Raw genomic sequence first — 15,216 nt, 5'->3', positions numbered from 1 at the left:
TCAATAGTGTAATCTAAGGCTGCATATGGGTAAGACTAGGCAGACCAAACCCCATACTTGATGCTTAGCCCGAAAGATGAATAGGCTGCATTTTACAACTCACTGCCTCACCCTACTCAGTAGAAGCCCTAACTATGTTGAGTTAGACAGGGCGGATTTTCATGTCCAACTTAGTGACATCTTCCCCATATCATATGTAAAAAAAATTCAATTATAATTGATAACTCATAAAAATTATAACTATTTTGAAAGATAAAATATAAAAATACTGAGTTCCCTAATTATCTTTTTCTATTTCCCTAACTTCATTTTTCCAAAAAAAAAAAAAAGAAAAAGACGTTATAGTTTTTTTTCCTCACCTTCTATGTAACCATGACATCAAATATATATTAAAAGGATCGGAAGTAAACATTAATATTGTGGGGGATAACATGAAAAGATAAATGCATAAATTTGACACATGGGTAATCACCATCAATTTCAACTATGCGACTTCATTATCATGATTCAAGACAAGGTAAGAGGAAAAGAATTTATCACGAATGACTCAATCACTCATATATATAAAGTTTATGTAGTCTTGTTCTTCAGCCTTCGATTTCTCATGAGAGGAAAAAAATCATTTAATAAATAAGCTAATTCTGTAGTTCAATTCTTTACTTCATTCATATAGTTGGTAGATTCTTATAATAATGTGAAAGCATAAGATTTGAAAGGTAGTTTTAGTTTTTTTCCTTTGTTTTAAAAAATTGGAGGTAAGAGGAAAAAAAAGAATTTGACGAGGAGCGATTTAACACATTTAATCTAATATTTTGATATTTGTCCTTTTATATAGTTATAATTTTTATGTTTCTTTCATTTTTTTCTAATTTTACCTAATTTTTTTTAGCTAAGATAAAAGGGAGATAATAGCTGAAAATAGTATAATATTATATATTATAATATATGTATAATTATATATTGTTGCGGGTAGGACCAAATAGGCAAGGCAACATACTCTGCTCGTGACCCGACCCTGCCTGAAAAATGCTCATCTTTATTTGAGCAGCTTTTTGTTGGGCAAGATTGGATGCTTTTTTTGCGGGCTCGGACGGATATTTTGGGCATACAGGCCTTATACACACTTGTAGTATAATCTTAATTAATCTGGATTCTAGTATAATAGAAAGGAATAATTCCCTGTAATGTGATGAACCAATATTCAAATTATGACTATGAGAAGTTTTTATATTTAGTACTCGACAGAATTTTAAATGTGATTACTTTTAACAAGAAGACTAAAAAAACAAAAACTTCAAAAGCACTTTTTGACAAACACGTACGGCATAGTAGCCGACACATCGTATGGGTCCAATGGAACGCAACACAGTCCATGCCGGGCTCCGAGGCTTCCATCCCCTGAACAACACAAATGGGACGAAATTGCGAAAAGTAACACATACAAGATTACAATAATTTCCTTTACAAAAAGACAATATTATTAAGAAACAACAAAGGATTACATAAAGTCAGGGCCAGTTAAACTAATTGGATGACAGCCCAATAATCTGCCAGAGTTAGAAAGGGAGCCTAAAGCCCACCTCACAGACTAGAGCCCGTAACTCCCTTGACTGAATGAGAGAATCCCGAAACATGCAGAGTGACTGAATGCTTTAGTTTGATATTAATCCAAGTTTTTATCTGTGCGTGTGTGTACGGGCGCGCAGGATAATTAATTAGCTCGGTTTTCTTTGGCATCCCCAAAAAAATTTGTTACTCGTATCATCTGTATATAAAAGGACAAAGAATTGTCCCGTGACTTGAGACTAATCTAAGATCCCGTTTGGTAGGAAGTATTGAAAATGAAAGATTGAAATTATGATTACAATTGAAAAAAATCATTAAAATAATATTTAACATAAGTAATTGCTTCTTATATGGGATTAGGCAAACTCATAGAGACGGGATTGGGAAATACTACTTCCCCCCATAGTATTATCCAATCCCATATACATAGGTTTGACTGATCCCATATAACAAGCAATCTCTTATACTAAACACTTTTTTAAAAGATTTCCTCAATTACAATCCCAATCTCAATTTTTCATTTTCAATGCTTCCTATCAAACGTCACCTAAGATTAATAAAATGAAATTCACCTTACTGACAATATTAATTGAACTTATTAATCTAAAATTTCGAATTATATAAGAAGTTTTCAGTTAGAACTCTTATTAGATTTCATTTAGATTTGAGATTTTTAAGCGTTTTTTTAACCTCGAGAGAAGGGTTTAGTTTTCACACTTAAAAATTTATTTATTGCCTCTTCGACCATATGTCACTGTACTAACCTCCAGTCTGGTTGAGAAGATGCTATCTTCAAATTCAAGCACTTGTTCTCCTCCTTCTTGGTTGGAGAAATAAAACAAAATTCTATCCACGCGTGTAATCAGTAGTCACTAATGATCACGTTAAGTTAAAATAAAGCCAAGGGAGACATATGACGAATTAAGATAATTAAAACACAATCCTGATCTCCTTTTACTTTTAAATCCTATAATTTCTTAGACTTGCAGAGTTCACATATATAGACTTAATTTACAAAATAATTCTTAATTTATAATCAATCATGTCACTTAAGACATGCATTTCCCCTGCTTAGAATATGAGCAACACACACATATATGTAAGAGCCTTATAATCTTATGATATAAAAGCTTCTTTTTATTTAGGGATCACCAGTTCAGTTTCGTTTGTAATTTCAGCTTGTTAGTATCTATCCCTTGGAATAAATAAAGAGTATATCAACTATAAAGCACATTTGGCTATTAGACTAAAGGTAACAAATTATGAGTCTTGCATACAACGATGTATCATAAATAAATAAAAAAATTGTAATAAAGTCTCACCCAAAAGAATTAAATATAAAAATATTTTTTGAAATTATCAAATTAATCTAAAGTCCCAAGAGATCTCTTTACAAGATATTTTATTTGTTTAATTATCAAATTGTTCTTATCTTTTTTTAAGTATGTATTGACAACTCAAAAAGTAATCATTAACAATTTAAAGTGTAACAATTAACAGTTATCATAGCAGCTATTAACAACATATTTTTTTAATACATCACAAAAATGTAATACAAAAATGGAATATATGCATTGTCAGTATCTGCCACAATAGTTATTTATCATTGCATTTTAAGTTGTTAGTGACTGCTCTTTCAATTGTCAAGGCATACTTAAAAAATAAGAACAATTTAGTAATTAAACAAATAAATATCTTACAATGAGATTTATTGAGATTTCAAATTAATTTGATAATTTTAAGAGAGATTTTTATATTTAATTCTCTTAAATAAAATCTTATTATAACTTTTTCTTTAAATAAATTGGCGCCATAAATGTACAAGCGATACAGGGTACGAATTCCATCCGTCGGCAAACCATGCATTTAGTGAGCAACGGTTCTAATTTATTGTCCATACGAAGAATAAGAATACCAAGTGTTTCAAAACAGGCAAAAAAACCTGTTGCCTATTTTAGAATAGGCCACTATTTTTAAATGCTACTCAATACTATCTTCGGTTCTAAACATAAGAGTTAGTTGATTAATTTGAATAGATTAAAAAAATAAATTAATTTAATTATTTATAATAAATATATGTTGTCTTTCCTAAAATATCCTTACTAATCAAATGTATTGACTAAAATTATTATTATTATAAGGATTAATTTGAAATAAAATGTATAAATATAACAAACAAAGTGAATAAGAATCTTATATTTATAATCAAAATAAAAATCAAATAAGATTTTATATTAAGAATCAAAGATAGTAGTTATTGCCTGAAATATCAGGTCAATAGAAGTTACACTTGACAAACTGTTGGCTCTAATCTTAGACTAGGCCCCACTTTTTAGGCTATTGCAATAAAAAATTGTTGCCCTAGCTCTAAAATACTGCAGAGGTGCTTCAAAATAACCCGAAAAAAAAATCAAAAAATTTATAGTCAGCCTACCTTACATCTCAGTGATCATTTATATATAATACAAAATTTAAAAAAGCAAGTATTTTTATTAAAAAGAGTAATTGTAATTCTACTTTCTAGTTTGATATAATTAAAATGAAAAATAAAAATAACATGATCTTTTAATTTACAGCCTGGGTTTATCATTATTTGTTTTGCTGTTTAAGCTGGGATATTCTGACGGGGCAAAGCGATCGACCACCCAAGAACAAATTGTTCGTTGTGAGATCAGAATTAATATTTTACTTTCCGGTATGAGGTATCTGTTAGAATAGCATTACTCAAGAAAAAGTGAATTGGTTGTTGTGAAATTTTCGTCTTTTGGAGATCAAACCCTCAAACCCAATAATACAATCGAGAAATGCCAAAAGAATGAGCAGAAAAGGTAGAAGAGTAGAGAAAAATAAGTGCATACAGGTAAATTATCCTGATTCGGCCCAATTACTAAAACCTATTCAGATTAATTAAGAATTTAAAATAAAAATTTACATATTCCCATTTAAGAGAATATAAGACCGCACACTACTCAATAATCGAATTGATCTTCTCAACCACCCCTACCATTATCCCCTACCTTCTACTATGACCACCTTGTATAAAGGGGAGAGTCTTCAAAGTACCCTTAGTTTTAACTTTAACAACATGCGCACACACTAAAATGCAATTCATGGAAATTAAAATCCAAGAATATACCGTCGTTCATCAAAGTTTAAAAATACAGAATATACCAAAAGCAATATTATAATTATGTGTGCAAGGTCGCGGCTTTGGTATTGCTACTCAACTGCTCATCACACTGATCTCTCTCTTCAACCTTCAAGATCAATGGAAGCCGAGCAGAGAAATAATGGGATGACCTTGAACGGACCCTTGCTGCTTGACGAGCAGCAAAATCATCTGAATAGTGAAGAAACACCAAGTGATTTGGGCCAAGCCAGAAATGGCTCCGCGTCCTTCCTCAAGACCTGTCTCAATGGCCGCAATGCGTTATCAGGTGCTTTCAATATTATTGCTGCTGCTACACTTTCTACATCACTATATATCCATGATTTATTTGCAATATATGTCCACGATGAGAATACAACTTTCTTGGAATATTGGAACATTTTATCAATGTTTTCGAAAGTTTAACCAAAGAATTTTTGTCTGCAACGACAATTGATTGTGGATTACATGCACACACACTAGAAAAGGGTAAGACCACCGGAACATCATTCTAGTGATGAATCTAGAACCACAGCGTTGTTCTTCTCCACTACGATTGTCAAAATGATTCCTCCAGGTGCCACACTATTATATTATTAAGTGAATTACTCTACGTTATCAACTGTGTTGAGAACATAAATTAGTAACGGTGGGATATGTTATTTATGATTCTTCGATTCTGATGAAACTAACAGAACTTATATATATACATCCTGCATGGTTTGTAGGAGTTGGATTACTCTCCATTCCATATGCTCTAGCTTCTGGAGGATGGCTCAGCTTAATTCTTTTATTCTTCATCGCGATGGCAACGTTATACACAGGTGCATTGATCAAAAAATGCTTGGATATGAACTCAGATATAAGAACCTATCCAGATATAGGCGAGCGTGCTTTTGGAAGGAAAGGAAAGCTTGCAGTATCCATAGCCATGTACTCAGAGCTCTACTTGGTTGCAACAGGAATGATAATTTTAATAGGGGATAACTTAAACTATATATTCCTTGATATCGTCATTGAAATAGCAGGCTTGTCAATTGGTGGAAAACAATTCTTTGTGATACTCACAGGCCTTATTATCATGCCTTCGGTTTATTTGGATGATTTAAGCCTTCTCTCCTATGTATCTGCAAGTGGGGTATTTTCTTCTGTTATAGTTATTCGCTTCTTATTATGGATCGCAACAGTAGATGGAGTCGGATTTCACTGCAGTGGGACCCTTATTAATTGGAGTGGCATGCCCACAGCTGTTAGCTTATATGCCTTTTGTTACTGTGCCCATCCAGTGTTCCCTACCTTACATAATTCCATCAAAAACAAATCCCAATTCTCCAATGTAAGTCCTTGATTTGTACAGCGCGAGGAACAAGATTCTTTCTCTGTTCATTATATTTCTCATGAATGCTACTCTATTATATTTACATCTCAGCTCTTGCTGATATGCTTTGTGTTAAGCACTACTGGCTATGCATCGAGGGCTATTATTGGTTACGTGATGTTTGGCTCAGACGTAAAATCAGAGGTCACATTAAATCTGCCAGTAAAAAAGTTAACTTCAAAAGTTGCAATAATATGTATTACTGTGCTGAGTCCACTATGAGGGTAGCATGTGTGGTTATTAGCAGCTTGTTGAGGTTGTCAGTAAGCAGTGGATACTCATTCCCTCTTGTACTCTTACGCAGCCAATTATAGGATCTAATTGCCACGTGAGAAATAATGGTACCCGAAAACGACGCTTCACCACACAGACACGGTCCCTCAGTGCCCCCGACGAAAGAAACTGCACGATGAGGTCCCATTTCTCAATAGACATCTCAACACACACGAAACTATTTCAATCAGTCAAAGGCACGTGGAACTAGTTTTTTATGCCTCTCTCTTGTCATTCTCTAATCCCTACCACAAATGTATTGTTGAATAAATTGCCTTTATTTCCAAAAAAAAATGTTGGAAAGGAAAATATGAATATAACTCTAATCAGACTATGTACCATAATATTATTTAATTATTATTATTCTTACGTTATCACATGTCTGTATGATAATTTCCTCTATATTTGAGTTATAATTCATCAGTTAATTAAAACTAATAAATAAATTCAGATTAGATAATGCAGCTTGATTTTTATTTATTTTTAAAAATAAAACCCTTTGCTTTGTTGTCAGGATGGCATGGATCGGACTTTCCAGAGGAGTGGGGCAAGTCGTGATCCGAAGCACGGAGGACGGAGTCCAAATAGCAGTTAGCACTACATTATCCTAGTTGGATATCGTAAAATGAACATAATCTTTTTATGTACTACTATCTCCGGTATTTAATATAAGACTTTGTTTGACTTTTATTTTAGTTCTAAATATAAGACCATAGTCTACTTTATCTCTCACATTTATTCATTTTTCCTCAAGGTAGTCCTTCTGACAATAATAGTTCTAGCCAATACACTTAATTATCAAGGATATTTTAAGAAAGACGAGACATATTTATTATAAATAACTAACTTAATTTCTTTCCTTAATCTTTTCAAATTAGTCAACTAGCTCTTATAATTAAGACTGGAGATAGTATTATATTTATATTATCATTATTTGATTATGTTTGTTTTTAAGTAGAGATACGAATATCTTATTGTTATACTATATTTGCTCGTCTTAAAACAGATAAAAAATTATAAGACTAAAATTTGTCTTTCTTTTTGAAAAAAAAAATTGTGACACTTATAAATCTGTTCCAAACCCGTTGTGTGGACAAATTTGTGACGAGGACACGAAATTCCATCAGCGACGACTTATCGGTATTACGTGTCCATCATGCGGGTTTACTTGTTTTGGTCTTTGATTAAGCTTCTCACGGCTATCGACTGTCTCTAAGGTTCATGTACGGGATTTAGTCAAAAGAGGAATGGCCATGTTCACGATAAACTCCATGTTTCATTTCTGTCCATATATACTAATATGGTTCCGTTTTCTATTACACCACGAATAGCCAATAATATTCCTTTTGTCGTTTTGTTTTTGTCCTCTTCCTATATGCTATTAGGCCTAAACGTAATGACTCTCTTGTCTATTTCCGTGCCATCTTTTTATTAAGGCTGATGTTTGAGTTTATATATATAGTATTTGACTATATCTCTTGCTGAACGATGCATGGTTGAATATACGATGTATTGAAAAAAAGATAAGCAATTAATTTGATGCGTTCAACTAAAAAGTTGAGTTTAGCACACAAAAAAAAGGGTCAGTTCCTCACAACAAAACAAATTAAAATTTGAATCCTAGTTAGAAAAGATGTCTACATTTAATGTCCAACAATACCTTCAACATGATTAATTTTAATAAGAGGATATCCATACTTAGCTAAAAAAAAATTATATGTGCTCAATTTTTTTTTTCTTGTAAGCACAAGTACTCTTTTATTAGACGCAATCTTTTTTGTGGGCACCTGTCTTGACAGAAATTCAAATTTTAGTTTATTACGAACTAACCTCTTCTACTAGACCCAATTCTTATTGGTACGTCTTCAATTTTGAGAGTATAGTTTTTTTTTCCCTCCTTTCCATTTGCATGAGTCTTTGCTCCCTCTACTACCTTTAAATGTGGGCTCCTTTTGTAAGTTGTTGTGGGTGGAGCAGAGGCCATAGGTTTGTTTGGAATGGCTTATAAGTGATTTTTCAAACATGATTTACGAAATACAAGATAAGTATGTGAAAAGAGTTTTGTCTCGACTTGCGTGAAAGTATTTATAGACGTTTTTGCAACGATGATCCAAACAAGTCCCATATCCTCCCTCATGGGTGGGGCTTGCAATTCAAGGCAGGATGATTTGAATCTGATAGGTCACAACAACCGCGAGTATTGATATGGCTATGCACTTAATCACAGGCAACGTGCTTTTTTAAGTTCTTTTTTTCCCCCTCCCACAAAGATGTCCAGTTCCTTACCATTCTTCTTTCTCTCCCTCTTTCGATATGGAACCATGCATCCAGATAATAACTGCTAATAATCTTATAGCTAGTTCAGTAGTACCTAAACTCTCCTGTAAGTGAGACATTGGGTTCCATCACATTTGTATCTCAAGCTGTGAATGCTTGCTGTTCTGATTTAAAAAGAAAACATCCAAATGATCCAGACATCTAGATATATTTCCATTGTCTCTGTTCAATGGCAAAAAAAAAAAAAAAAAGCCTAACCTCATCACAAATAGTATATTACTCAGATGTGGAATATATATATATATACATATATATATATATATATATATATATAATGAGGAAACCATTTTGCACATTGCGCCCTCGCGAGCCACGTAATTAACGAAGGAGTATCTATTATTCTCCTGTGAAGACTTTTATGCATATAACAATACTGGCAGCCATATTTGATTTTTTTTTTTTTAAAAGCAATGCAAACAAATTAACCAATTACATCTCACCATCCCTTTCATACGCATCCAAAGTATGAAAAACACACATTTAAATGTGAGGTCATATTGAATCTATCCACAAGCAATCGGCAATTACACTGAAACATAATGCTCTTCCAGCTAAAATCCCAAGCAATGATCATTCTTTTAAACAAAGCCTGATCTTCAGCTTCAAAAAGCTTTAAAAAGATGCATTATTGGCTACGTACACGAATTAGTTTTGACATCATAATTCATGAGGGGCCCTTGGTAAAAATAGTCTACCTCGACCACAAATTACCAAAAAAAAAAACCTGCGGGAGAAAATTGAAAATTGAGGTGTTCCTCCCTTCCTAATTCCTATTTTCCGCGGACAATAATGCAATTATTTAATTTAAGGGAACCGCTATTGTCACGATCTTCTTAGACTTTAAAAAAAAAAAAAGAAAAGAAAAGAAGAAAAGGACTCGTAAGTGTCACCTCTTCGAAAGAAAAATTTTTCTTAGAAAACCCCAAAATGATTTTGTAATGAACACAAAATAATCTGATATCCCGCCGCACATGACGATCGAAACCTTTGTTGTTGGCAAGATTGCTTCCATGTATATCGTTCCTGCCCTGTCAATGGACCCATTCGGCCTTATCCCTGGCTTCAGCGCAGCCACATCACGTAAGATTTACGGATTGATAAATAAATAAATAAATATTAATTCTGTTGATTTATTTTACATATTTATCAATTTATCTTAAATTAAGTCTGTTGATATTTTTTTAATAATGATCAAGTAGAAGAAGAAAAGAAGAAATATATTGAGAAAGATTTTTATAGTGTTTAAAAAAACATATTAATTAATTTAACTAACATCTTTAATATATTTAAATTAGTTAATTATATTTTATTTTATTTCAGTTATATATTCGTCTTTAGAAAAAAAATTTCTTAAAAATAAAAATTCAATATCACATAAAATACTCGAGTTTGTAACGCAATTCGGGGGGAAAAGAAGAGAAAGTCCGGTTATTTTATTCACCACATGATATGATAGATAGGCCCGCTTTTAGCGGAGAGCTCATCCGTACAACGCGTGATCTGAATTTCCTACTCATTTCCCCTCTCGGGGATCCAAGACATGAGCAACGAACCAAGCACATCGACAGTTAGACAGCTAATAAAGTGCTACCAGTTTGAACAGTTCCTCAAAAACGTGTCTAATTACCAGTGTTAAATAATTATTTTATTTGAATTAAGAATAGATTAAAGAATATAGCTGAGATAACACGTTAATAATCCCCCATCCTAGACACAAGTTACAAGTAAGTGTCCATTTGGATTAATACCGAATAACTATAATTTTAGATCATCATGAAAATATTAAAAAAAAAATAGATTATCATGAATTTTGTATGTGACACTAGTTATAATCGATATTAATTAATCCTGATTTTTTGTTTGGATATGTCTTATTGACTTTAAGAATTGTGATTATGTTTAATTTTTATTTATTAAAATCACTTATGGATGTATAATTATCAAAAAGGTATGAATTTGATAAATATTATTAAATATAATTACTTGGGTAAAAATTTTCAGAAGAGTGTGGGAGGGTAGATTAGAAAAAATTTAGTTGATAGAAAATTGATCAGGACTCTGCAAACCTATAAATTATTTCTTGATGTTTATCATAAAAGTGCAGTAAAAAGTAAAATTACAATTCATCATGATTTTTATAAAAATTACACAAACAGCATAAACATGCTTTATAATCATTTATTTAAGGAAAAATTGCAATTAGATCCCACCTAAAGAAATTAAATACAAAAAAGTTCTTTGAAACCATAAAATTATTCTGAAGTCTCAAGGGACTTTTTTTGTAATAAATTTTATTTATTTAATTATCAAATTATCCTTCTTCTTTTTTTAAGTTTACATTGACAACTAAAAGAGCAGTGGTTAACAACTTAGGGTGTGATATGCTGAGAAAATGTGTTGTCAAACTAGTCACGATAGTTGTCAATCCTTGCACCATAAGTTGTCAATCATTGCTCTTTCAGTTGTCAATGCAAACTTAAAAAAAAAAGGGTAATTTGGTAATTAAACAAATAAAATTTATTACAAAAAGGTTCATTGGAATTTCAGAATAATTTCATGATTTTAAGGGAGCTTTTTGTATTTAATTCTCTTGGTTGGAACCTAATTGCAATTCTCCCTTTATTTAAACTCAAACAAGTTGATTTGAGTTCTTACCGCTTAACCAAATAGGTCCTAATTAAATTAGAAAGTTAGTTTAAGTTAGTCAAATATAATAAACATATGAAAAAAATTATTTTTAAAAATGTTCTTATTTATAAAGGTAGGAGTAAAGAGAGAAAATGAGTTAACAAAAAGAGATGTGTAAAAAATAGTGTAAAAAATAATTAATGTAATATTACCTCTGGTTCTTAATATAAAAGTTAGTTGACTAATTTTAGTAGATTAAAAAAATTAGTTAAGTTAGTTATTTATAATAAATAGGTGGTGTCTTTCTTAAAATATCCTTTTTAATCAAGTATATTGGTTAGAACTATTATTATTACAAAGATTACTTTAAAATAAATAAATAAATATAAGAGATAAAGTGGATTAGATTCTTATAATTAAGACTAAAATAAAAATATCATGCATGATATTTTATAAATAAAAATAATTAGTATCGGAGGTGTAGCATTATTTAATAGGCCGGCTTTGCTCTGCGCCTACTCATTGTAATCTCTATCTCTTCTGTTCAAAAAATGGCGGCCAAGCACGGAGATGAGGTGACCTTCAGCGTTCCATTGCTGAATGGTGACGCAATACCAAACAAAGCTGAAGCTGCTGCTGCTGCTGATGACCATGCCAGCGACGGCTCCACCTCCTTCCTCAAGACTTGCCTTAATTGCCTTAATGCCTTATCAGGTGCTTGGGACTTTCATGTTCGCTCATCACTCTCTAGTCTGTTTTCATGGTTTATTGGCGGTATCCCTGATAATCTAAAAACTTTCTCGCAATGGAACGATTTAGCGTTCTCAGGTTTGGGTTAAGAATTTCTGTTTTTAACCTACGCTGCTGTTAATAATATCGTCTTCTTGCTTTCTGTATGGTCGTCATACGAGTGGTCCGTAATGGTGAGTTGTGGTGCCGTGTATTTCGTCTCTTATGGCCTTCTCCTTTTAAAATATCCACTCCCAGCAGCGTTCTGTGAACGATTCTTTTTTTGTTGAACTCTTCGCGTTTATTGCACGAGGCAAATGGATCCTGGAAGCTTTCCCCTTTTCAAATGTTACAACGAGTAATTTGAGTCGCATACTGAAAAGAAAAATAGAGTGACATGACTAGCGTGAGACTGGTCCAATAAGCGGTGGTAGCCGGTGAACCATACCAAGGACCGCCTGAACTGAACATCATGAAGATGGCAGTTGCCTCTAGAACCAACATTCTTCTTCGGATCAATTGTTCTTCTTTTGACAAGTGTGTCAATAATTGTTCTTTTTTAATTCTGCTTGAAAAAACAAAGAAAGCATAGGTTTTAATGCGAAGAAGTGAAAAGAAAAGAGAAAGTTTCTTTACAAGTATACCTGCACCTTAAAAGATAAGAAAATTAAGTTGGATAAATCTGAGAGGTTACCTTCATGGTGTGGGGTTGTTTTAGAGTGTTTAAGCCTTTTTCCTTGATTCTGGGATATGTTATTCGATAGTATTTTAGAATTCCTCAATTATAATGAAACTAACGCACAAGTTATTATCCTGCTTGGTTTTCAGGAGTAGGGATACTCTCCATTCCATATGCTCTAGCATCTGGAGGATGGCTGAGCTTAATTCTTCTATTTATCATTGCCATGGCAACATTTTACACTGGTGTGTTGATTAAAAAATGCATGGATATGAATCTGGGAATCAAATCCTATCCCGACATAGGTCATCATGCATTTGGAGAGAAAGGAAGGTTTGCTGTGTCAATAACTATGTACACTGAACTCTACTTAGTTGCAACAGGATTCTTAATTCTAGAAGGGGATAACTTGGACAATATATTCCCCAATACTGTCGTTGAATTAGCAGGCTTATCAGTTGGTGGAAAGCAGTTCTTTGTGATACTGATAGGCCTTGTCATTATGCCTTCAGTTTGGTTGGATAACTTAAATCTTCTTTCTTATGTATCAGCAAGTGGTGTGTTTGCTTCTGTTATCATAATTTGCTCCATATTTTGGACTGCAACGGTAGACGGAACTGGATTTCACCATAGCGGGACCCTCCTTAATTGGGACGGCATCCCTACTTCTGTTAGCTTGTATGCCTTCTGTTATTGTGCACATCCAGTCTTCCCCACCTTGTATAATTCCATCAGAAAGAAACCTCAATTTTCCAATGTAAGTCCTTTCCCTTCTACGCTGAACAGTGTATGTTCTCTTCATTTAGTTCTCATCAATTTTGTTTTATTTGCATTTCAGGTCTTATTAATGTGTTTTGTGCTGAGCACTTTTGGTTATGCATCAATGGCTATATTTGGTTACTTGATGTTTGGTTCAGATGTGCAATCACAGATAACGTTAAACCTACCTATAAACAAGTTGAGTTCAAAAGTTGCAATATTTACTACTTTGGTGAATCCAATAGCCAAGTATGCTTTGATGGTGACACCAATTAAAAATGCCCTGAAAGATTTGCTACCCGGAACTTACCAGAATAGGATCACAAATATCTTGATAAGCTCGGCCTTGGCAATCAGTACTGTCATGGTTGCCCTGACTATTCCTTTCTTTGGATACCTGATGTCTTTAGTTGGAGCAATTCTGAGTGTCACAGCTTCAATTCTACTTCCATGCTTGTGCTACTTAAAGATTTCAGGGACATATAAAAAATGTTGTTTTGAAACTGTAGTCATAATAGGAATAATATCCACAGGTTTAGTGATAGGAATATTTGGTACATACACTTCGGTCCTAAAAATTATCGAGCATTGGTAACTGTTGAGAGTAAATCAGTAGACTACTGGTTATGAGTGGCAGTGTTTAAGTATCCTGAAGGGCCTGATCGTGAAGAGTCATGGTTGACTCTTGTTTTCCTGGCTAACTCGACTGGGCAATAAAGCTGCTCATAGAAAATGACTCGGGGGATTTGGGACTGCAAGAATGATTCTATGAACCCCGCAAACCCGATCGGCTATGGTTTTGGATGAGGATAATTCAGTTGACTCGAATGCTGCTGTGGTTAGGCAGGGAATAGGGTAGTGTTTGTTTCATTTCGTTGTGCCTTTGTCTTTGACTGCTGTTTGATGTAGAGGTTTGTTTGGTATTAATGAAGTATTTGTTCAATCCAAAAGAAAAAAGTAGTGGACTTTTCTTTCTCTACCTTTTGTACCAATAAGAAGATAGCGTAGTACGTGTTTGATTCAGCCTCTACAATCTACTCATGCTGTTGAATGACTACAAAGGAGAATAGGGAAATGGAAAATTTTAGTGATCTTGCATGCATTCTCAAATATGTCCTGAAAATCAAATGCAGGAATATGCCTAACCTGTTATAAATTACTTCCGAAAGAGAGGGGTATTTGAGCTGGATGATAACTTTAAAACTCATTTGCATCACTACATGTTAGTATTCTTTTGGTCCCGATTCTAGGGATACTAGGCTATGGAAAATGCAATGACAAACTTTAAAAGTGGATTAGGTGGATGTTAAATGTACGTGGACAAACTTTAAAAGACGGATTAGCTACATATTGAATATTTGTGCTTGAATAATATAATTAAAACACGGATGATAAAAATTGGACGGGTAAGTTGTGGGATGAGTACTCACCAGCCTTATCACTGTCAAAACCAAAAGAAACACAATGCCAATTCCACTTGTTAACCCTGATATCTTACTTCTTGAAATGAAAAAAAAAGAAAAAGGACATGTATATTACGGCTTGAGGTTCACAAATCACAACCCACAATTTACTGCTGCTTCTGCTAAAAATAAAACAGGAAACCGAAATGATACCAGAGTCGATTGGCAAAGATTTCTGCTCATATCTGCAGGAACACATGGAAAGATAGTCGTCGAACCACGCACTATGAGGAGGACATACCTGATTGTACGGACA

At 33.3% G+C, this 15,216-nt stretch overlaps 2 protein-coding genes across 3 annotated transcripts; both read left to right on the top strand.

Moving 5' to 3' along the window:
* The first annotated feature begins 4,756 nt into the window (after positions 1–4,756).
* On the top strand, positions 4,757–6,314 carry LOC114736780 (amino acid transporter AVT1I-like). Its single transcript, XM_028924650.1, has 3 exons — positions 4,757–5,003; positions 5,443–6,050; positions 6,144–6,314. The coding sequence occupies exons 1-3, from the start codon at positions 4,757–4,759 to the stop codon at positions 6,312–6,314; spliced, it is 1,026 nt and encodes a 341-aa protein (XP_028780483.1).
* A 5,540-nt stretch (positions 6,315–11,854) lies between these two features.
* On the top strand, positions 11,855–14,527 carry LOC114736828 (amino acid transporter AVT1I). 2 transcript variants are annotated; one of them, XM_028924711.1, is made up of 3 exons: positions 11,855–12,044; positions 12,888–13,495; positions 13,577–14,527. In XM_028924711.1, the coding sequence occupies exons 1-3, from the start codon at positions 11,882–11,884 to the stop codon at positions 14,090–14,092; spliced, it is 1,287 nt and encodes a 428-aa protein (XP_028780544.1). In that variant the 5' UTR covers positions 11,855–11,881; the 3' UTR covers positions 14,093–14,527. The 2 variants fall into 2 exon arrangements, with proteins under 2 accessions (XP_028780544.1, XP_028780545.1); XM_028924712.1 differs by lacking the exon at positions 11,855–12,044 and adding an exon at positions 12,051–12,596.
* Positions 14,528–15,216: the final 689 nt, after the last annotated feature.

Source organism: Neltuma alba, unplaced genomic scaffold (assembly GCF_004799145.2).
Source record: "Neltuma alba isolate B1F8T4 unplaced genomic scaffold, ASM479914v2 tig00013372_pilon, whole genome shotgun sequence".
Lineage (NCBI taxonomy): Eukaryota > Viridiplantae > Streptophyta > Magnoliopsida > Fabales > Fabaceae > Neltuma > Neltuma alba.
Note: the sequence above shows the minus strand (reverse complement) of the source record. Positions and strands in the feature narration are given on the sequence as shown.

What these genes read in the sequence shown, in the direction of transcription:
- LOC114736780 (XM_028924650.1), top strand. Translation starts at nt 4,757, where the DNA reads ATGTGTGCAAGGTCGCGGCTTTGGTATTGCTACTCAACTGCTCATCAC. An exon ending in TGGCCGCAATGCGTTATCAG is followed by an intron (nt 5,004 to 5,442) that starts GTGCTTTCAATA and finishes CATGGTTTGTAG; the next exon opens with GAGTTGGATTACTCTCCATT. An exon ending in ACAAATCCCAATTCTCCAAT is followed by an intron (nt 6,051 to 6,143) that starts GTAAGTCCTTGA and finishes TTTACATCTCAG; the next exon opens with CTCTTGCTGATATGCTTTGT.
- LOC114736828 (XM_028924711.1), top strand. Translation starts at nt 11,882, where the DNA reads ATGGCGGCCAAGCACGGAGATGAGGTGACCTTCAGCGTTCCATTGCTG. An exon ending in TTGCCTTAATGCCTTATCAG is followed by an intron (nt 12,045 to 12,887) that starts GTGCTTGGGACT and finishes CTTGGTTTTCAG; the next exon opens with GAGTAGGGATACTCTCCATT. An exon ending in AGAAACCTCAATTTTCCAAT is followed by an intron (nt 13,496 to 13,576) that starts GTAAGTCCTTTC and finishes TTTGCATTTCAG; the next exon opens with GTCTTATTAATGTGTTTTGT.